Source organism: Perissodus microlepis, chromosome 23 (genome assembly GCF_051167445.1).
Source record: "Perissodus microlepis isolate ML-2025 ecotype Zambia chromosome 23, ASM5116744v1, whole genome shotgun sequence".
NCBI classification, from domain to species: domain Eukaryota; kingdom Metazoa; phylum Chordata; class Actinopteri; order Cichliformes; family Cichlidae; genus Perissodus; species Perissodus microlepis.
This window is the reverse complement of record NC_140482.1, coordinates 10,977,837-11,002,370: the sequence shown is the minus strand read 5'-3', so window position 1 is coordinate 11,002,370 and position 24,534 is coordinate 10,977,837. Positions and strand designations below refer to the sequence as shown.

The 24,534-nt window shown below is 38.7% G+C and overlaps 1 protein-coding gene across 2 annotated transcripts in view; it reads right to left on the bottom strand.

Annotated features, from left to right (window-relative positions):
* The window catches only part of LOC146360943 (gamma-aminobutyric acid receptor subunit gamma-3-like), a 164,720-nt gene that overhangs the window by 92,582 nt on the left and 47,604 nt on the right, over positions 1–24,534 (bottom strand). For both annotated transcript variants that reach the window (XM_084922339.1, XM_084922340.1), the window contains exon 3: positions 17,708–17,775. In XM_084922339.1, the coding sequence (XP_084778465.1) occupies positions 17,708–17,775 (68 nt within the window). The remainder of the gene's footprint in view (positions 1–17,707; positions 17,776–24,534) is intronic.

Here is a 24,534-nt window from a genome sequence, read left to right as displayed (position 1 = left end):
ATCCTATTATAATGGTGGATGCTCCTGTTGAACATGGCCTTATGTACAAAGAGACTACTACCTACAGTCTATCTGACAGGGCCATAGAAGATCCCTAGCCCATGAGCAACACAGGTATCTGCTGCTTTGTGCAAGGAGGAGCAGTATAAGCACTGCCAGCACTCTACAAAATGACCTCCAGCAGGTCACTGCTGTGAATGTCTCTGATCAAATAATCAGAAATAGACTTCATGAGGTGGCCTGTGAGCCCGACGTCCTGTAGTGGTCCCTGTGCTCACTCCCCGGCACAGTGAAGCCGACTTGCATTTGCCATAGAATACCAGATCTCGCAGGTCCATCACCGGTGCCCTTTTCACAGATGAAAGCACAGCCTGAGGGGAAACCCTATCATGTGATTTCCTGAGGTCAAAAGGCCCAGGACGTGAGTAGGGGTTAAGGCGTCTGGGAAGGGATCTCAAAACTGGATTATAGATGGCAGACAGTTGGTGTCATAAACCACTGCCTCTGTTCAAAGATGGTCGCTCACAGTGGACGTAGATTGCTTCTTTCACTCCTCTTTCAAGCCATCTTCTCTGTCCAAAATGTGAACATTGGTGTCCTCAAAGGAGTGACCTTGCCACTTCATAAACACATGGCACAACATAGAAGAGCCACCTTGACGGGACAAGACTCGGTGGTCCATCTGCATCTAAAGGACAAAGGTCACTCCATAGGGCTTAAATCTGGGACTCACCACCATTTGAGTAAGTAACTTTGAGTAAGTATCAAGTAACTTCTGGTCTGGGGAGGCATATTAATGGAGGGACGTACAGACCTCTACAGGCTAGGCAACAACACCCTGACCGCTATTAGGTATCAGGATAAAATCCTTGGATCCTTGGGTTCCTCCTGGTGGGATCATGTGGCAAAAGTAGGCAGGCATTTCCTGGAGGATGAACGAAATGATATTTGATTTGATGGAAGATGTATTATCTACAATGTGGCCTTACTGTCCTTGTATTTCCATTTGTGTATGCTAGATAAAAAATAAAAAAAGAGAGAGAAATCAGTATAGAGGTTTAAATATGCACTTAACTGCCAGTAACTTGAGGTTTCATTCTGTCAGAGCTTCTCATGACTGTTGATAAATCACATATTTCTATACCTCATCTTACCTTATAATACTATTCAAGTTAAAATATTCACTTCTTTATCCTTATAATCTCATTCTAATTCATGATGTATTTGGCTGACTCATCCACTCATCCATCCGTGTACTTATTTCACTTACTGGGAGCAAGGGGGAAAAAATAAAAAAGATTGCTGCGTTACATTAAGGAAAATAAATAAAATTTAAAACCTTAAAACTAAATAAAAAGCATTGTTTTTCCATTATCTCCTATAATCCCCAACTCAGGCACACACTAGACTATCAAAATAATTACAGTGCTGATTGCCGGCTCCCTGTTTGCAGAAAACTGTGAACAAAATCAAATGAATTGACAGCACCCAATCAAAACAAATTAAAAGCACGGCTGCGTTGTATTGCCGTGACCTGTTTTGTGTTTTGGGTCAGTAATAGCATCTTGGAATTGCACATACTGACTAATAGATGCAGCATCTCTGTGCCAAGAAGACTGAGGGCTGTGCTAGATTGATAGCGTGCCAGTGAGAATAATAATCTGTCCTCTTCATCTGAATCACTGTCCCTCTCTTTGTCTCTTTTTTTCCCTTTAAATTACGAAATGATAAATGTGTTCACTGTCTATATCTCTGGGACTCAAGTATCAGCTAATTTGCTTAGCTCAACTTTGCAAAGGACGACCGTAATCTCAAACCTGGATGAGAAAGGATTTGTGAAAAGAGGCGAAAAAATGAAAATAACCTCTGAAGCCTCTACCAATGAAAGAAGAACAAAAAGTGAAAGGACTCAATAAGCAGAAGTGATCAAAGCAAAGGGAAAAGAAGCAGAAAAAGTCTGGATTCACTCACACAGAACTTGTTCTTCAGTGGGTTTATCAGTCCAAATAATAAAAAAGCACAAAGAAAAGATGTTCACACTCACCCTGTCTGGGAGACAACATACACACTGCTTTTCCCCCTTTGTCTTAGATACTGTGTACACACACATACACATAGCAGCTTTGAAAAATGGCATCTTTCAAACGGGGACATTTTTTCTCGGCTCTGAATGACATGTCTTCAAAGATTAGTCATGTAAGCAGATTTATTGGCGCTAATATAAATGGCCGTCTGTAGTGGGAGTATCAATCCCTCTCAACTCACTACAGATGTGTTTGAAATGGCATGTGACAAGAGAGACAAGAGTTTCAAAAACTTAAAGAATCAAAATAGAAAATGTTAATTGTCATCTTTGTAGTGGACGTTTGATTGTAATGTGCTATCAGTTAAAGGAGCTGTGTTTAACAGTTGATATTAATGACACATTCTGCAGCTCACATTGGATATTTTAACAGCTGCATATATTGTATGCAGTGTATGTTACGATGACAATAAAGCTGACTTGGACATAAAAGAACAACCAATGCAAGATTTTGCTTTGTGTTTTGATGGGAGTTACTAATAGCTAAAAACAATGCCATTTGATACTGTATATAACTTTGGAGGGTGCCAACCACTCTCATGTTTGAGTCACTGAGACCAATTGCTTGGGGAAAATGTAAACTGTATGTAAACAGTATGTAAACAGTATGTAAACTGTATGTAAAATGAAACTAAAACCTGCAAAAATATGAAAATACTTCTCACGGGCAGTAGGATGGGTCCATTGCTGAAGTGGGCCAGCTCTGGCCCCCTTAGGCCACCCACAATGCCTCGGTAGTTCTCCTCTATTTATTTTAGATCTTTTGAAAACGTTAACATTGGCTTTATTAGTTAAATGATTTTGATGGTCTTTTTGACATATCTGTCTGCTGTCTTTGTGCCATTTTCCAACAATGCGTTTCCTATACTTCAGCCTTTCACCTTCAAGAAAAGGATCGGAGCACATTACTCTGCCATTAATCCTTTTCATTCACTATTGAAGTCAAACACTGAATAAGGCGCTGGCATAGGTAACGTAGTACGATCATGACTAATTAAGCACTGTGAATAATTTGCAGTATCAGTATAGAGATACAGTATGTTTCTTTTTCAGTGACTGTGATTAAAAAGCCGAGCTGTGACACAAACCGTTGCACGGCCCCAAGTAGCAGCCTATCACTTCCACACAGGTGAAAATTATCTGCTTTGACACTGAGTGGTGAAGAGCTTTCACTGGCGGTTAAAGGATTCGTGTTTGGATGAAAGCAACAATTGATATTCAGCAACTGCAGATGTTACAGTACAACGTTGTCTCGTAATAGCTGTGAAATTGCAAAAATGCATAATGTCAAGAGGAAACTTTTATGTTGAACACAGAATCTATTTTTTAGAGGTTTTTTGCTTTTTATTTCTTGCCTAAAGAACTGTTCTGAAAAACCTGGTTATAAAATTGCACCAAATATAGATAGAAGCCTAAGTATCTACAGTTAACTTGTTAATCTAATGAATATCACTATGTTTTAAACATTGAAAAGTATCTTTTTTTCACTGTTTTAGAGCACACTTCACACATTATACACTTTTTAAAGTTAATTAGTAATCAGTGCAGGTTGTCATCATCTACAGTAATCCCTAAAAAGCAAACAGGTTTGGTAAAGACTCAAGTAAAATCCCCAGTAGAAAATTGTTAGTAAAGGCTGTAGCTTTGTAACACATGCTGTAAAATTGTGCATTTTTAAAATGATATTATCTAATCAGCAAATCACAAGGCAGCAAATCAGTGCATTTAGGCATGTACACATGCTGAAATTCAAACTGAGCATCAGAATGGGGAAGAGAATTGATTTAGGTGATTTTGAATGTGGCTTTGAATCCTAGGGTCTGAAAAACAGAAAATATCCAGTGAGTCCTCTGGTCAAAAGTGCCTTGTTGATGCCAGAGGTCAAAGAGAATGACCAGATTGCATAGGAAAGCATCAGTAACTCAAACTCAACTCAACCCCCCCAAAACCCAAAATGTTATAACTAAAGTAAGCAGAAGAGCATCTCTGAACCTTGAAGCAGATGGACAACAGCAGCAGAAGACCACACCAGGTGACATAACAAAACATTGCCTGCCCTGATAAGATTTCTGCTGTGACATTTGGATGGTCGGAAGGTATGGATCCATTCCTGCCTCACATCAAAGGTTCGGCTGATGGTGTAATGGTTTAGGAGAAATTTGTCTGGCACATGTTGGGCCCCTTTACACCAGCTGAGCATCATTTAAGTTTCTCAGTTTCTTTCTTGAGTATTGTCTCTTGTCCAGCCCTTTATGACCACAGTGTGCCTATCTTTTGTGTCATGTGAAGCTATGTGGCAGGCAGGATTGGACCCAAAATGCAGGACTCAAACAGGGATATATAACTTACAACGGCAGCTTTATTGCTGGGGAAACTTCTCCATAAACGTAAACTCACACGAAATAAACAAGCCAAAAACCTTGAGTAGAACTAAGAAAAGAACACTAGAAATGTGGAACTAGAATTAACACCAAAACCAGAAACACAGGGAGACTTGAAACACATGAGGAGGTATGACGCAACAAAGGGCAAAGGAAAGCACAGGGCTTAACCCTTTAAGACCTACCGTAGAACCAAGTCCACCAGAGCTTATATTGTATTTTTACATGCTGTAGTGCCATTTTTGGGAGCATTTCAAGTTGCTATACATCAATACAACCATTACAGCCCAAATTTTAATAATATGTATACATTAAGTGCATAGTAATTACATAAATTGCAAAAAAGTGCAATAAACTACAAAAATATTGAAAATCGTTTTTGTGTTTTTAACATATATTTCTAGTTAGAGACATTTAAGAGGTTTATCCCTCAAAACTGTAAATACAAAAAGGTTGCACAAAATAGTTTCCTACCACAGGAAATTTATTTTGAGTGTCTTCATAGTTTTATTTTTGAAATACACCAATTTTTATATACTGCAGGAAAAACGAAAATAAATATTATAGTGCAAATTTGCAAAAAAGCAGCATGTGCATCAAAATAAACTATTTCCAGCAGTGCAATATGAGTCCTAAGTATCCCAGAAACGACACAGAAAGTCATAAAGTCAAAGATAACTTTTAAAAACACCAGTATAGGCTCATGAGGCCCTGATGGTTAAAAAACTACATTTCCGGTTTCGGGCAGGTAATGGCGGACATGGGAAAATTCCCGCTGACGTCTATTCCAACGTAGGATGTGTTATGAACAGCTGATCGGATCGGCAAAGCAAGTTTCTGGAATATTATGTTTTTGTTGCTGCAAGCGCTTTTTATGCAGTTTTTGCAAAGCTATATGTGGAAGGAAACTGTGACCTAGGACAAGCTGATGGCATAAGATGTAAGTACAACTCCTCCGGTTTCATATGCAAAAAAAATTATTGTGTTAGCTTACGTGGTTGCAGTTCTACCGGGATTTAAAAATAGTTACGCAAAACAGAGCGTGCCCGCTCCGACCTGTTTTAAAGGGTTAAATATACAGAGGAGTAATGAGGGAATGGAAACAGGAGGGAGACAGCGGGTGTTAATTAGACATAACGAGACAAGGGGAAGCAAAACTAGACTCACTGCACGCAGGACTGGGACTATCAAAATAAAACAGGAAACAAGAGACAATACAAAAAGACGCAGACTTGACACTGAAAGACAGACTAAAAGAATATGACACATGGAACACAAGGAAGACAGTGACTTAAACTAGAAGCCAGAACAACAAATAACATCAAGAGAACAAAACCATGAATAACCAATAATCAAGAAATAGAACTTAAATACAAAACACTGGGTAACACACAGCACCATAACATTTTGATGCCTGTTATCAGTATGGTACTATAGCTTACACTTGGTTTTAGTATGTTTCAATGACGGAACAGATGGTCCTAATAAATTCGACTGCAAACTGATACATACTGGTGTTGTGCAAATGCAGAGGAACAAATTCAAAATGCTACCCACTCACTGGCAAGCATAGACATCGACAGCATCGTGTAGATGTCAGTGTCCATCTTTGTCAGTTAATTTACTGGCTCTGTTATCTGCCTCTCCCAGCACCAGCTATAAAAGCCCCGCACTTTCACTTGACTTTAATGCCCCTAATGCCGTTTAATCACTCAACTATTCATCACAGTATGTCCTAAATTACTATCAGCTTCATTTGGCGTTGCATCATCCCGGCCTGTGCCCATTACCGCGAGTGCAAAATGAGGAGCGATAATATGTTTTGTTCAAAGGCAGATGAGAAGCATCCTTGAGTTGGTTGCTGAATATGTTGTCATTTTGCTTCTGTGTGATCAATACGATTGTGAGTTGATGGCACACTGAGGATTTGACCTGTTTTTGTGTTATTTAGTTTTTCACACATATACACACACAGGACACATGATGGATTGGACTCAAGAAACACGACGAGTGCAGTGCAGTGGAAATGTGGAGCTTTGACAAAAAAGCCAAGCCAAGCTGAAGAAATTAGTTGTTTTCCTTCTCTCTCTGTTTAGCTTTGTGATATTTTCAGAGAAGTGGATGAAAAAAAAAAGGGGGGGGGGGGAGAGAGGTGAAGATGCAGAGGTGGACAGGGAGAGATAAAAGAGTTGTGACTTGGCACTAATTCCAGTCCAGAGAACTCCGGAGGCGGCTGGGGATTCACATTCCACTGACCAGCATCCATCGGCCCTGACGGGGTGAAGCCAATCAGCGCTTACGCAGAGGAAAATCACTGGACGGTCGCAGCGGGATCCTGTTCTCCGCTGAGACAAAGTTTGGACTCCCACAGCGAGCTGAGCTCAGCCATGCCCCAGTGACCCACTACAGGCTGCTGAGTTTTTAATTCACAACAACTCTATTACTCCCAAGTGTGTGTGCACATGTGTGTGTGTGTTGTTGCTTTTTTTTTGAAGAGGCTGTTCTGTCTTCCTGTCAGTTAAAATTGAGGAAAAAAGAAGGAATTCACACATTTGAATGGCTACTTGATTTTTATCAGTTTATTGTTGAAAGAATGTGAAAAAAACATAAAACCATAAAGGATATACATGTATATTTCATGTTTGTAAATCTTTTAAGAACACATGTCAAATTCATCATATCACTTTATGTCTTCCATAAATTATGACCTGCTGTGGTAGCTGTGGTGCATGCTGATCCGACCACAAAGGTAAACCTTAACAACATACCCAAGATGGAAAAGTTGATGCAAAAATTGGGGAATTTCAACCCTGAGTGGGTGACTGAGTCGTCTATGTTTTTACCGAGCATAAAGGGAGGCCTGTTTATCCATTTTTCCATGATATGATTTCTGTCTTCAAAGAACATAATTTGTGCTGTCATTTTGATGTTTGAATTCGCACAGAGAGAGATGGAGGGAGCAGAGGCTTCAGAAAGTTGCTGAACTGAAAAGAGGCATAAAACTCAAGTAAAATGTGGTTCTCTGGCTCCAAAGTGATGGAGCTGTAAAGGCAGTTTAGCTGTGTGATACAGGTACAGCAAACTGCGTGATCAAAGATATTTAACTTTTCCAAATTTTGGTGAAATTGGATTGTGAAACAAGCAAAGTAAGACTTTTTCATTTATTTACAAGGACAAAATTAAACATTCAATACTTTGTCTTTTATACAAGAAGTATTCTAATGTCCCATACTATCAGTATCTGACATAATTTAAGCTGTCAAACAATGAGATTGCCATATGGTAGCGATCTATCCAATCTATCGGATAGATCCATCTATCATAATGTGAGAGATGGGCTATGGCGTGTACAGGTCACCAGTCTATCACAGGGCTAAGCTGTTTTTGACCTTGAAGAAGTCAGAGGTCCAAAGTTAAGTGACATTTCAACACTTTCTCATCCCAACGCATAACATACCGACGACTGTGACAAATCGTTGGTATGTTACGCGTTGGGAGGCATGAGAGTCTATACACATGAATCTACACGTGTTTTACGTCTGACATGAAAATCAACCTAACAAAGCATTATGTACGTTAAATCTGTTCACTTTCAGATACTGACTCACTTTGGAAAACAGTATGTGATAGAGATAAGTTTATGGTTAAGGTTAGGGTTATATGGGCTCAAATTGTGGTCATAAATATTTTGTACTTGTAAATCAGTTTTGTACTTGTAAATCAGGATTTGTATGTGTAAAAAGAATTTGTGTGTGCGTAAAAAAGATTTGTGTGTGGATTTAGCCAAAAAATACATGCGAAACAAAGTTACAAGTACGAATTTTGACCCTATTTTTCTTCCTTTCATCTGATTGGTCAATGTCATGTCAATCACAAATTTAACTATCCAATCAGAGAACAGATGGGTTTGGCTGTCGGAGGGGCACTTTTTTGAACTGCAGGTCCTTGAAGGGTAATACAGTTTGAAGCTGGAGGATCTCTATATAAATATCCGATAGAAGCTAGGTCCTGTAACTTTCAGCAGTTGTTGAAAGGATAAAGTTGTGGTATATCAGTGGTTAGAAATACCATTATTACTTAAGGATTATTTTAACACAAAGTCAGGGCTGACCCAGGACCATTGCTGTGAGTCACAGTGGGCAGCATAAAGGTCCTTTCACATCAGATGCAGGATGTGCTGCTAATTGTAACTAAAAGCAAAGGATCCAGAATTTGTTGCGAGGGCTGCTGAGCTCTGTGGGTTTTTGCAGCATAGGCAGCAGTCCACACACAAATCTTTTTTACACACACACAAATTATTTTTACACATACAAATCTTTTTTACACACACACAAATTATTGTAGTACAAATCAGTACAAAACTGATTTACAGGTACAAAATATTTATGACCACAATTTGAGCCCATAGGGTTAGGGCTGGAATAGACGGCTGGAGCCTCTGCTCTAATTGTGTCCTGACGCCACTAGGCTTTCTGTTGGATTCAACTGACAACCCAAAGCATTTCATAAGGACCTGGAAGGGTACCTTTCGCTTTACTATTAGAGATGGCACAATACCACTTTTTTATGTCCAGTACCGATACCGAATCATAAATTTGGATATCTGCCGATACCGTGCATCCCGTATAATGTATAATAGGTTTTTTTTATATCTCGCTGCATTTTGTAGGAGTTGATACTCAAGTTTTAAAAAACAAAATACTAAAGCTATTATGTTATACCTGTATGCAAAAAATACACTGCACCCAAAATATTTCATAGTTCAGCAATACTGACCAATCTAATAAACTTAAACCTACACCATACTCCCTGTTCTGGTATTTTAAAGAGTACTTAGCAGAAATATTAAACAACCTAACTAATAGGGTTGCCAACTCACAGAAAAACAAATAGGGAACCACCCCCCACCCTCCGCCTCACAATGCTTAATCGACGTAATCGACTTTAATTTAATGCACGTGTAAAAAAAATGCACAAAAATCAATTATTTTTCCACAATAGTTAAATAAATTCAACATTTTTCTTTACACACTGCACAGATGGTACCTTCCCAAAGGAAAAACTACTATAGCTTACTAGTTTATATATTAGACTTAATAGTTACTATATACAGTAATGGACTTCTATGCATTTTACATCAGATGAAAACTTTGGTTGTAAGAATCAGATAATTATTTATTAAAAGCTAGACATGAGAATAAGAAAGAAAAGTATTTCTTTGTGCCCCCCTTTCTCCTGTTAATTTCTCTGTTTGCACTGTGCATATATTTATATTATTTACTGTATGTATTGGTTAAAAAAGACTTTGTTGTAAAAAAGTTAATCTAGAAATTAGAATTGTTGTGCCTTAATTTGTTTTTACATACATTCTATTTGAAATAACTAAAATTTGTATATTTATTTATTTTTGTTTGTCTGATATTTTTGTTTGCATTCATTTAAAAAAATAAATCGAACATTACAACCAGTTACTCACTACTTGAGTAGTCTTTTCACAAACTACTTTTTTACTCTTACTTGAGTAACTTTTTGGCCGACTACTTTTCACTTTTACTTGAGTAATAATATTTTAAAGTAATGCTACTCTCACTTGAGTACAATTTTTGGATACTCAACCCATCTCTGCTTGATTGCTTGTGGTCATAGCAACATAACAAGGACTAATTTATTTCCACTGGCTTTCTGGTGAAGCATTCCTGTTTTCTGGGCTAACTGAAAACTTCCTTTTTTTCTTCTGGCCACTGCTTCCTGTCTAGGAGAGTGCAAGATCTATTCAGGTTACTACATTTTAAATCAACATCAGTGGAAGTTCAGGGTACTTGGATGGTGACCCTTAAGCAACATGCCATTTGGAGCTCGTACCATTCGAATTACCTCCAGCATATTCTCTCTCTTGTCTTGTCATATTGTCATATTTGAATCAAAGCAGCACCCCCTCAGTATTGTTTTCTCAGGCACAGGTGTACCTCTTTAGCTTTAATTAGAACAAAGCACAGGTAACAGGCACAGTCACAGTAGTTTTAGGAGAAAAATGATAGATTCTGTTCAAATGCACCCTTCATCAAAATAAACTTTAAAAAATATGTTATATGCTAGATTTCTTCTGTCTCTCTGAAATTTCCCTGATTACCATAATTAAGCATCATTAATGAGTTTTCTCATTGGGCCTATTTCAGAAATGAATTACTCCTTTGGATGTTGGATTGCCTACATGCTTAAAATGATACTAAATGCAAATCGAGTCCATTACAATGTGAAGCTGTTCGCTGGGAGAGCTGTCATTTAGAGCTTCCATAAAAAGGTTCCAAAAATGAGTGAGACTACCATGCACTACTGGTTATGCCCAAAAACTAATATATTACGCATTACTTTTTTTTTTTTTTTAAGTAATGCAGTATCTCATTGAATTACTTGACGAAGAAATACATTCGTTACAGTACTCATTGACAGTGTTGGCTGTAACACGTTGCAAAGTAAAGCTTTTACACATTTTCAATAACAGTAATTTACCGCATTACTGTACATTAAATTCAGTAATAAGATTACAGTTACAATTATATAGTTTCTTGCATTACAAATTTGCTTACTGGATTATTCACACAGTAATGTTATTTCAATAATGCGTTACTTTGTTACCATTACAAAGTACAACTGTGTTTTCAGCCTGATACAAAAAGAGTTTTGAGGCCACTGGATATTTGGATATTTTACCCCTTTAAAACAACTGTACAATAAGATTTTCTTTTAATATTTCACATATTTTTGTTAAGTCTTAAAGTTAGGGCTATGAAAATCTTCACCCTATTCTGACACATGGAGTTTTAGCCGACTGCTGTATGCTAGGACTTGCCTCTGCAAATTAACGTCACTAAACTAGACTTTCTGAGTAAGCAATAATTAACATAATTAATTAGTAATGCACAATCTGTGGCTGGTAAGCGAGCTTACTGCCAAGTTAGAACTTAACCCTTTTGTTGTAATATAGCCCCTAAAAAGAAACATGGGAATGGCTAAAATTTTAATATTAAGATTTCAAAAAGTGAAGTTCAAAGTAAAACCAATGGCTCTATGTAGCCTATTCTATTTTTTTTACGATATCAGGTTTTTATATTCTTGTTTTTATTTCATCTCTTTATTATTACACATTTTTATATTGAGCTACTGATTTATGTTTTTATCTTTTATGTTACATGTTCTATTTATGCACAGATTTTTTAAATTAAGTATGCTAAAAACTCACTAGTAACAAGTTTGACCCAATGGACATGTTGACCATTCAGAAATGCTCTTCTGCATACCTTGGTTGTAACACGTGAATATTTAAGGTACTGTTGTCTTCATATCTGCTTGAAAGCAGTCTCTCCATTCTCCTCAAACACTAACAACGCACTTTCACCGAGAGAACTGTGTCTCACTAACTATCTTCTCTGTTGTCAGATGACCATTCTCTGTAAACCCTAGAGATGGTTGTGTGGGAAAACTCCAATAGATCAGCCGTTTATGAAACACTTCAATCAATCAGCCTGGCACCAATGACCGCAAAGACACTTAAATCACCCTGTTCTGATGCTTGGACCTGAACTTCAACATGCCTACACACCACTGTTCACGTGCCATGTGACAGGCTGCTTAGATGTTTGCTAGAACAAGCAGTTGAACAGGTGTCCCCAAACAAGTGACCAGTGGGTGTATAATTAAATTCTGTTTTTTCCTGTCTTCATCCACTCACCACCAACCGGTCGCAGCAGATGGCCAGCCCTCTCTGAGGTTGGATCTGCTGGAGGTTTCTTCCTGTTAAAAGGGAGTTTTTACTTCCCATTGCTGCCAAAGCACTTGCTCATAGGGGTTGTATGGTTACTGGGGTTTTCTCTGTTTTCAATGTATTATTGTAGGGTCATTACCGTACAATCTAAAGCACTTTGAGGCAACTGTTGTTGTGATTTGGTGCTGTATAAATACAATTTAAAAAAAAAAAGTATATGATGTGTTCAGGCTTAGCAACCAGTTAAAAAATTATACCACAATTAGGGACATCAAATTCATTTTCTCATACAGCCTATTTCCTCTTTCTAGCAGTATAAAGAATTTTAACTACACATTTCATTTTAACATAAGAAAAAGAACAAAAAAACAAAACTGGGATGTATTTAACAGTACACTAAAAATATTGGGGTGACACACCAAAACAGAATTTCCAGTTTTATTATGCTCTTGTTAGATTTAGGTTACTAGAAGAAAAAAAAAAGAATAATATGCGCCATTAATTAAAGTTGATATCATGTAAAATAGGCACATACGAAAAACAAATAATATTTATAATTTTGAAATCCATAATAATCTGTTGTAAAAAACATCGCTTTACTGATTCTCATGATTATTACATTATTACCAACTTACAACAATCTTGTCAGAGGGGGCCACTAGGACGCAGCAAATTTGGGGGCGTGGCCAGTGCCACAATTATTTTTTTTCAGACTTTACATTTAGCAACAAGTGTCTCATCTCTTCTTTCACCACAGAGATTTTTCTCACTCCTTTTTCTTCCTACTTTGGTTTAATTTAGTTTGTAACAAAAGCATTTTTACAGTTTTTTTTGTTGACTTGTTTTAAGTAGTGTCACTTGATTGATGCATTTTGTACTTATGTAGCTGTGTAAGGAGCAGGAATCTGGGGGCAGGAAGACATCATGGGAAAATGAGCCCCTTCAGTGTTATCAAGAATCTCTGAATCACCCTGAAGGGGCTTCTGTTAGAATAATGATCAGTTTGCCATACATTAGCTTCTATTATGCTAATTACAACATGTAGGTGGGTGGATACTTGTAAAGGAGCAGCACTGTACAGTCCAGAAAAGGATTCTCATGAGATGTTTAACACAAAGTTACAATTGTTAAGATTTCACTTTATGTTTTTTGTTTCCTCTGATATACATTAAATGCATTCAGTGCATTTAAAACTCTTCTTCTATTGCATTTTTAAGTGCCAGTCTAATGCTTGATTATAATTACTTACAAATACAGGGGGAAATTACAAGAAATTATTTATAACATCCATCTCAAAAGAGTGATCGCTTTTCACAGAGTGAAAAGTAGAGCTGTCAGAGCGGACTTCCTCAGTTACCTCACGCTGCTGCTCTGGCCCTTCATCAATGAAACCTATGGTATCAAAAGACGTCAGGTTTGATTGCTAAAAGACGTTCTCCAAAGTCCTGGTAACTAGGGTACGGTAGGCCCGAGACCCAAAATCACAACACAAAGAAAAAACAACAACAACAATTCAGAAGCCATTCTAGGATGTTTCTGTGGATTGTAGTGTCTAAAGGCTCTCTGTGCCCCCACTTAGGATCAATATGAATTTGTTTTTCATTGTTGGCTTCAATCAATTGTATTGTTATGCGCGTCTGAATACAGTGAAACAATCCAAAGACAGAGCACCCAAGTAAGCCTGCTTGCCGCTGTGAACTTACTTTTCTTCTTTGCTTCCTCTTAGATTGTTGAACACCACCGGGGCTGCAGCTAAAAGAATAAGGCTCAGATTGCTCATGCACATCTAATCAACGTAGCCAGTTCATTTATTGGAATACACAATTGTAATTATAAGTCAGGACTTCACACATCTTAATGATAGAGCTGTGATACTGATTAGTTTATTAACTGACACAGTCAGTGTTTTGGTCAGCTTTCCTTATATTTTATTTATAATTTCTTTTTATTCTCTAATACTGTAGTTTTGTCTTTCAATAAAATATACTAATGCTACTAGTCCTGTCAGCATTTGCAAACACTTCCTCATTCATATAAATACACTCATAGATAGGGAAATGGCTGTAAATTTCCTCCAACTCAACGAGGGGAAAACTGTGTGCTCCGGACAGATTTGTATCCCAGATAGTGAAAGCCCTTGGTCCTCTTTCTGTGTATGTTAAATCCTCTATCAGGAATTTAGGTGTCACTTTTGACTCAACTCTCACATTGGATGGGCACGTGAAACCTCTGGTTCGGTCTTGTTTTTATCATTTAAGAAATGTGGCTAAGTTAAGCCCTATTTTATCTCACCCTGAACTGGAGATAGCTATACATGCATTTATTTCCTCATGCTTGGACTATTGTAACTCTTTGTTTATGTGTCTAAGCAAAGGTTCTCTGGATCGTCTGCAGGTTGTGCAAAACGCTGCAGCTAGACTGTTGACAAAGTCCTCCAAGTATTCACATGTGACACCATTGCTGTTTCAGCTACACTGGCTTCCTGTTGAATTTAGAGTACATTTTAAGATCCTGGTCTTGACATTTAGAGCCTTGCATGGACTGGCACCTCCCTACATCTCCGATCTGCTACAGCCCTATGTCCCTAGCAGGTCCCTGAGGTCATCTGATCAGGGCTTACTTGCTATAAAACAGACTAAGATGAGAACTAAGGGTGACAGAGCTTTTGCCACTGTGGCCCCGAGACTGTGGAACTCTCTCCCTCATACATTAAGAGCTGTGGACTCGGTAGTTGTTTTTAAAAAACAACTCAAAACTCACCTTTTTAAAACTGTTTTTGGTTAAATTTCTGCCTGTTTTATATTGTCTCTTTAACCCTTTTATTATTTGTTATCTTATGTGCAGCACTTTGTGACTCTAGAAAGCTGCTATATAAATAAAATTTTATTAATTTATTTAATTCAAAATTGGAGTTGACCAATGAGCTGATAGCCACCATCAACATCAGCCTGACTGGTGATAATATGTAAGGTTAGAGAAGCAGGGTAAGAAAAAGATATCTGGGGTATGTTGAAGTCCTTTTGTAGCACAGGTCCCAGAAAACAAGCCATCCATAAACGTTGGGTTACCGGGGCTCTGGAGCCTATCTTTACTGTTATAGGGTGTGAGCGAGGCAGGGTACACCCTCGCCAGGTGTCATTTCATTACAGAAACACAGGGATACAGCCAACCACCACACAGTCTCACATCCATACATACAACCAATTTAGAATCAACAACTGACCTGATATGAATGTCTTTGGATTGTGAAAAGATTCCAGAGGAAATCCATGGAATTAGCAAACAGCAACATTGAAAGCACAACATATACAAGGAAGAATTGTAAATGCTGGCCTTGCATTTCATGGGTAGAGTTTGCATGTTGTTTATTTGGGTTATTCTGAATGGCTGTCTGCCTCTCTGTGGTAGCGCAGCAACAGACTGGATAAGCTCCACCCCCAATCCCAATTGGATAAGTGGAAGAAAATGGATAAATGGACAACATTTAGAAAAAAACAACAATAAAACCAGAAACAACAAAATTTTAGTAATAGAGTAGAAAGAGCTGTACAATCAAAGGACTTGGATTCTACTAAAGTCAAAAGCCAAAAATGTCGTCTCTTAGTTTTAGTCAATTAAAATCTGCTGTAAAAATGGCCGCACAAAAAAATAGTCTGACACACATCAAAACGTACTTAATGGTCCTTCTCTCGAAACACTAATACCTGATTTAGACTTCTGCAAGAAATCTACAGCATAACCAGAAACTCATTTTAACCTTCCATGCCATTCACTCATTGCAGGCTTGGTCGACCCAACATGTAGTTAGATTTTTCCGGAGGTACACGTCAGGTTACATGAAAGGTTATGGCGTAAAGTTAAAAGTTCCACTGTCGATTTCTTGCAGAAGTCTAAATCAGGCCTTAGTTTTAGGGGTTAGGGTTACTGGCCATCATCAAGGGTTGGAAATTACCAATAGCTATAAACTCTACAGGCAGCCCATCAGTTTAACGCTCTATATTGGAGCTATATTTAACTGCATTGTCCCTTTTAAAAAGGGAACTTCAGAGAGTTATATATTAAAAGAGTTCATCTGCTGAAATACAGGTTGGCTTTTACTGTGAAGAAGGCAGAGGAAAATAACATAGCTATAGATTATACAATGACAAAAAGGCTTACTGTAGACTAACCTCTTTGTCAAAACAGTGGACATGTGTTTGGCTGAGCCGTAATAAGTTGCATTAGGTGCTTCTCTGTACTGTTCGTGACAAATTAGGCGCTCTTGTGTTTTCCCTCCCCATTTCAGTTGCATTAACACACCAAGCAGAAGTGTTAGCAAATCAACCGGGACAAGAAGTGTCAAACACTGGCCCTAGCTGGCATTTGGTTTGGTCACAGTTTGGTAACCTTAGTAATAGTTCCAAAGACTATCTTTCAAAATGACTGTGCGAGTCCTGCCGGCTCCTTGGAGTACAAAGTAGGAAATCAACTTAATGAACTGTGAGTTCAGCAACACCATTTTGCATCCCAAATTGAATTTATCCGCTTTCACTTTCAGAGAAAACCTAAACATCCTCTGCTGTGGGAGTCCACAGTGAAAGTGTAATAGGTAGACTTAAAACAACTTTGTACAGTGCACTCTTTTAAAATGTAGTCCATTGGGCTTGAATACAAAAAGGCTGCATCTGTTTTATAATTGGGAATATTTTACACCGCCAGTCAACAGCTCCAGCTAAGTATATTGTGACTGAGTAGGTTCAGATGAAGTACTTTCATCATTTAGTCTGTTTGTAAACCAATACATTTTTTATATTGGAAGACAGAAATTAAAGGAGAAAAATATGCATATGTGACTCTATTGACAGCAGCAGAACAGACCCTTTGGATTCAAAATAATAGGAGGTTGCTTCCATTAAGTCTGCTGCACTCCACTGAAGGCCAAATAACAGACTGCTTATGCTTTCAGTTGTCTGAAAAGTAGCTATTTTCTCATTACTGCTCATCAACCTTTCAGCTTCAGCTCTTCATATGTTTTATTGAATCTGATCAGACCCTCCATTATGAAAAAGCCATTGATCCATATCCTGGTCTTTCTCCAAACCCATTTTTCCCCCTCACAGTTGAACTTTGTTCTTGTGATTTTCATGCCAGTCGAAAAGATGCAGTAACTAAATGAAGAAAACTGGAATAAAATGAGGCTCATCTCCACTGAGACCCAAACTGCTGTCTAATTGAATAGCAGAATGCTTTCATAGCAGCAATTTTAAACTCACCAACTTGATGAATTCAAGCTTATTCATAGGACATAGGGAAACAAAAAGGGTGTCCACACCTGTCTTTCTTGGCTTCTGCCGCAACACAAACAGCTGTGATGGGCCACGTGGCCTCCAAATACAGCATGAGGAATGACAGCTTTCGTGTCTGATGATGCTAATATCGGGCAGTGGACAAATGTGTTTGTGTGCAGATGGGGCAGACGATGGAGATAAAGCCATAACTCACCATATCAATGGATGACACAGGGCCGATGCTGTTGATATAGATGCCCACATCTATGACTGTTGGTTTCTCTGCAAAAGCCAGAAGGAATAAAAGTGAGCACATATTGTACGTGAATGTATCATTTGTCAAGTTTTTTCATCCTGAAGTGTAAACCTGCAACATAGTCAGACCCCAGAATCAAATATATAGTCAAGTTGCAAACAACAGTCGTCATCATTCACTTCATCGTTCACCTAGAAGAGAAAGACTAACACCCTTAAAGTCAGAACAGCTCCACAGTGTTTCCTGGAGCAGCTCTGGTTACCATGGCAATTAATAGCATTTCCAGGCGGTACATAGGATCTTGGGTTATTTTGCTTGGCAACAACATTTGAAATGATTGCACAAAGCAAAAACTGGTTGCGTGTGTGTATGTGTGTTTGGTGGTTGTAGAAATGGTTTATATGAGGTTTAGGTGGGATTCAGAGGTTTCTATGGATACGACTTCAAGTTACAGCCTATTACGGAATCTCGCCCCTTGTGCCCCCCGATACCGGGGTCGCTGGGGCTCAAATCTCCAAAACAGTTGGCAGTCAAGGCGCTTTACATTCTATGGTAAACTCTACAATAATAGAGGAAAAACCCCAACAATGAGGAAGTGCTTGGCAACAGTGAGAAGGAAAAGCTCCCTTTTAACCTCAAGAAACATCTGGCAGAACCAGGCTCAGGGAGGGGCAGCCATCTGCCGTGACCGGTTGGAGTGATGGGGGTAAGACAGGACAAAAGATGCATTGTAGAATGATTAAAAAAAAAAACAGAAGACAATCTCTGATTGTTTGACAGCAGAGCCATTGCGATGACTAATGGTAGACCAGGACTGCCTCATCTGACCCAGAAGTGTCTTGAGGATACTCCAAGAGAAACTGTAAAGGATTGCTGGGGAATAGGATGTTTCTTCAACCAGGATGCAACTTTGAATAAGCAGAAGTAAAATGCATGGATGGATGGTTCATGTTAGTGAACAAATGTTAAATTAAAAATTAATCTTGTGTTTCATTCAATATTCTCTATGGATTTTCGTCTTAACTCCATACGTGGTGACCTGGTTTCAACATAAAGTGAATTTAAAAAAAAAATCTTTTCCATGGGGCTTCCACTGCTATCCGCTTGTTCTAACTTGATATAACTGGGAATTTATGGGCCCAAATGCTGCTTCTATTCTCATGAACAAAGAAGGACCAAAGCACCAGTGGGAGCTAAAAGTAGTCCACATTCTTTCAGCTCCAATGAAGTGATCAGTGTTGTTTTCTCAGCTTTGCAGCATTCAGGAATCCATTAAACAGGCCATTTATGACGTTGAGACAAGCTGAAATTTTGAAGGAAAATAACACTATATGATATGTGTTCAAAACAAAAATAAAGCATTCATATAACTTTGGATGTGAAATTATTTTAGGGTTAACATTTACTGATTTGCCAGTTAGCTAAGTTGTATAGTCTGACGTATAGTCTGACAAAGTGACCCAATGTTTTAGTTTAGACTAGTTATATAGAAATTAGGGATGTATATATTCAAATAGTCTAGAGTTATAGAGCTATTTTTTGTCTAAAAAATATTTACTTCCCCTTGTTTTTCCTGGTCCTTGCAGGATACAATGTAGCACCTCAGCTAATGGCCAACAAAAATTAAACAGCATGATACTAACAGTCTGTCTCTCTGTGTCAGCCCTGTGTTAGATTCGCGACCTTACCAGGTTGTACCCCACCTTTTGCCCTATGGAAGCTAGGTTAGGGTCCAGCACACCTGTGACCCTTCTAAAGATAAGCAGAAGAGAATGGATGGATGACACTAACAACGAGATAAAGTCTGTCTGATACAGTGAGATCATAAAAAAGAGTATTAAGAGTATTAGAAGTACCAGCTCTCAATGAAAACTGAGTAGTATTTTTTTGCCTGTAATGCACAATGATAATAGAAGTGGCTCCTGCAGTATAAATGTGAAAATTTCTCTCTGGGTGCTCGGGCTTCCTCCCACAGTCCAAAGATATGCTTGTTAGGTTAAGTGGTAATTCTAAATTGGCCAAAGGTGTGAATGATTTCCTTTATCTCTTTTTTAGGCCTGTGACCACTGGCAGCCTGTCGAGAGTGTACCCTGCCTGTTGACCATTGTCCCCTGAGATAGACTCCAGCCCCCACTGACCCTGAAGTGGATAAGTGTTTAAAGACATTAAGAGACATTAATGAATGGATGGACGTCTCATGTGGTATTTAGACTCTGAGTGAGTAGAATCATTTTTTAAGTAAAGTATCTCAGCTGTTACATGGCTCGCTGATTTGCTTCAGATTTTAAGATCCTACTCCGGACAAACTATGCTACTTTGGCAAACCTCTACCTTGTCACTTATTGGCATCAACAGCTCAAATTTTCAGTTTGTACAATACTTTGATTTCCCATGTGTGCTTTGAAAAATGCCCGAATGCTAATTAGCAAAATCTTGAGTAACCCTAGAGCATTATTAAGGGTTTCATTCAATTATGAGTGAGGTTGAAATGCTGAGTTAATTAAAAAGTTTTATTAAGTAAAATTATTTTGATGAGATATAATCTATATACTTCACAAACCTGATGATCTGTGAAATATATAGAGTGGGAGACCCAAGAGAGAAACGTGTTTGCCTTCTTTTGTTGGATTTTGCTGAGGAAGCTATGGAAACAAACTGTCAGGCAACCGTTGTTTAGTTGGAGGAGAGTTTTCTAATTGCTGGGACTCTTCTGGGTGAGTTAACTTCTCAACATTCTTGTTCAGAAACAAGCTAAGCCATCAACAATGATGTGCTAATGGCTATAGCAGCTATTGCTGTTGCTAGTATGTATGAAGAAAAGATAAGAAAGAACGTATGTATGAATGTCTAAACAGCAGATTCTTTTTTAATGTTACTCTAACAAGTTTTGAACATTTTTTTGATGAATGACTCATTGATGACCCAGTCCAAAGATGGCAAGCCACCCCTCCAGGATTCGTTAACATGTATGATCTCAAAATAAATTGAAATTCTTTGGATGGACTTTGAAATGTACAAATTCTACTTAAGTGGTCGGAGAGAACTGCATTTCATTGTTCCTCTGCACATCCTGCAAGGAGAGACTTTACTGCTGGACTCACTCAAATAAGAGGTGTCAGCTGACACTAGAGACACTGAGTCAAATCCCCCGGAGGTATGTTTTGTTTATTGTTTTCCATTATTTGGGCCCATTTTTCCTTTTATGTAATGCTATTGTTTTTTTATTGTATATGTAAGTTATTATTCATATTATCCAAATGAATAAAAGTTCCTCAAACTCATTCATCCACTTTGCTCCAGCAGTCGAACCTTAGCAATTGGTACTCATGTAATTATTAAAATCTGTATCCCAACTATTGAAAAGGGTGTTACACTTGGCTTGCTAATGTGCTTCAACAGTGAGTAGAAATTAGCACGTTAGCATTCCAGCATGAACCTTTAGCTTTCGAATCTGTAGAATCTTAGTCTAGTTTTGGCAAAATACTCATCAATGCCAAATAAAAATTTACTTAAATGATCCCTTGACCAAATGACTGACGATAATTAAATTGCTAAATACTGGTTTGAACAAGAATTGATTTTTTAATTTTTGAAGTACTGTGATGATTGCATTCATCACATTCAGCTCTTTGCCAATAGAGCCTCTTCTGCTAATGCTGGCTATAAAGAGATCACTTCTGTTATTTCTGTTTAAGGGACAGGAAACAAAATCTGTTCATTTCACTCGTCGTCATCTGAAATGTTTTTTTCTTTAAGACAGACTTGTAAAAATGTCAGCACACCCTTTAATGTGTCTAAAAATAAAAAAAGATTAATCTCTTTCATGGCTTAATTCAATCCACTCAAACAAGCTTGTACATGTTTCCCATGCTCTTCTCTGCCAAACTGTAGCAATTCACTTGTGTGCTGGCGTATAGACGGGACACACAAACTTCACACTTCACTGCATCGCACAAAAAAATAATGTTCTACCTTTTGAGGGCCACTGAATGCAACAACTGCACAGCCTCTTTTAGACAATAGTGTGAGTGTCGTTTGAGCTGTTTTGGTTACAGCACATATTGCAAGGTTAAGCACAGAGCACGTGTGAGAGCTCTTGTACCTCTAGCCCTGTGAGATGGTGTAATAGTGGGTTTGAGTTATTTTTTTTTTTTGCAGGATTGTGACCAACATGTTATAAGAATTTGGAACCTGCCGCTGTTTTTATTGTATTTTGAGGTATTAACCAAGATAGATAGATAGATAGATAGATAGATAGATAGATAGATGGATAGATAGAGATATATGTAGGCACCAGTGTTGGTCAAGTTACTTGAAAAAAGTAATCAGTAACTAATTACCGATTACTTCCCCAAAAAAGTAATCCCGTTACTTTACTGATTACTTATTTTCAAAAGTAATTAATTACTTAGTTACTTAGTTACTTTTTAAAAACATGATTTACAACCTGAATAGGTGATAAAGCGATAGATCTTTCAGCCCAATTCTACTTTTTCTGCATAATCCATCATACAAAATGTAATCAAATGGAAAAGTCTCTTTTTAAAACTTGTTTTATTAGTTTTAACCTTTTAACTTTATGCATCACGCAAAAATTTAATTATATGCAACATTCTCTGACTGGAAGAAATTTGTTTAACATTTAAACTTATTTTCTGCACATTTCAGCACATAAAATATTAGTTTTTTTTGTGTTTACACTCACTCTTTCAAATAGATGCAAGTAAAACACAGCAGAAAATAAATAACATCAAAGACTAGCGGTCCTGTTGCTCTGTTTTCACCTGTAAAGCAGGAGTGGGGTAGGCGGAGGTTTATCCCGGTGCAGGTGTGCCGCAGCGGTCAGTTGAAGAATCCGCGAGTTTCTCTGTGAGTTTCCCATTACGTGGTAGCGCACTCGGTGCTTGCTTGGAAGTTTAGGGGGGTTTTTTTTCGCTGTAAAAAGAAGTTTTCTTCCCACGCACAACGGATTGTTTTTGTCACTTTTTATGGACTCAAAGTCAAAGTAAGGTCAGTACTTCCACGCTTTAAACGCTGCACGCTCATACTCTCTCCCGCACTGATATATGATCCATTGTTGATCTGCACACAGCTGTTGTCACGAACGTCGCACTCGCTTACGTCATTGTCATGAGACATTCTCGCAAAAAAATCACAGTTTTAGTAACGCAGCGTTCCTACGGGAAAGTAACGGTAATCTAATTACCGTTTTTGCAATAGTAATCCCTTACTTTACTCGTTACCTGAAAAAAGTAATCAGATTACATCTCTGGTAGGCACGGTGGTTAGCACTGTTGCCGCACAGCAAGAAGGTCCTGAGTTCAATTCCACCATCAGGCCAGGGTCTTTCTGTGTGGAGTTTGCATGTTCTCCCCGTGTTTGCGTGGGTTCTCCCCGGGTACTCCGGCTTCCTCCCGCAGTCCAAAGACATGCAGTTAGTGGGGATAGGTTAATTGGTCAATCTAAATTGCCCATAGGTGTGAATTTGGGAGTGAATGTGAGTGCGAATGGTTGTCTGTCTCTATTTGTTAGCCCTGAGACAGACTGGTGACCTGTCCACGGTGTACCCCGCCTCTTGCCCTATGACAGCTGGGATAGGCTCTAGCACCCCCCACGACCCTGAAAAGGATAAGCAGAAGCGAATCGATGGATGGATGGATGGAGATATATATATATATATCCATAGGTCCCTCATCCTATTCATGTAACCCACCAGGGTTTGATCTGTGGAGGATTCATATTGTACATACTGTCTGTATATATAGAAGAGCTCACTGGATATTTTCTCCTTTGTTGGTCCATTAACTGTAAATCCTAGAGAGGCTATTCAGGAAAATACCAATCAGCAGTCTGAACCATGCCACATAAGTCACTTCAGTCTGATGCTCGATTTGAACTTGAGCAGATGAACGTGCCTACATGCCTAAATGTGCTGAGTTGCTGCCACGTAATTGGCTGAGAAATACCAAGGGCTCAGAGACGAGCTCGAGAAAATGTGGAGGGTGAAGGTAACAGTGGTCCAAGTGGTACTCGGAGCACTAGGTGCGGTGACTCCCAAACTAGGCGAGTGGCTTCAGCAGATCCCAGAAACAACATTGGAGATCTCTGTCCAGAAGAGCGCAGTCCTAGGAACAGCTAAGACACCGCAGCTGGACCCTCAAGCTCCCAGGCCTCTGGTAGAGGACCCGAGCTTGAAGGATAGACCGCCCGCAGGGGTGAGTGGGGAATTTATATAAATATATATATATATTAGGGGTGCAACGATACTCGTATCGATATTGAACCGTTCGATACAGTGCTTTCGGTTCGGTACGCATATGTATCGAACAATACAAAATTTTTAATTTATTTTATCAACTTTCCTTCTGACGATGCTGTCTGTGTTGAGCGCTCAGTGGATCTGTGCTCGACAGTGCAGCCTAGGCGGAGTAGTCGAACGCAGATTCACTGAGCGCAGGGCAAGCTAGCGAGACAGAAGTTAAGCTCTCCTTGCAACATGGCAAACTGAACCTCCCCCACCCTAATTCAGATGTGGCGTTTGGAACTATTTTGGTTTTCATGTGACGTATGACCCTGAAGGTAAGCGCGTCATGGACTAAAGTAAAACAGCATGTTGGATGTGCCACGCAATGCTCAATTACATGGGTGGGAACTAGTGTGTTAGCGCAGTTAGCTCGTTAACGTGTTGGCCGTCCAGCCCCACGCACGGGGCGATCCGCGGTAGCTCGTTAACGGAGATTTGCCGTGTTGTGACGTTAACGTCATTTCAACGAGATTAACGCTGA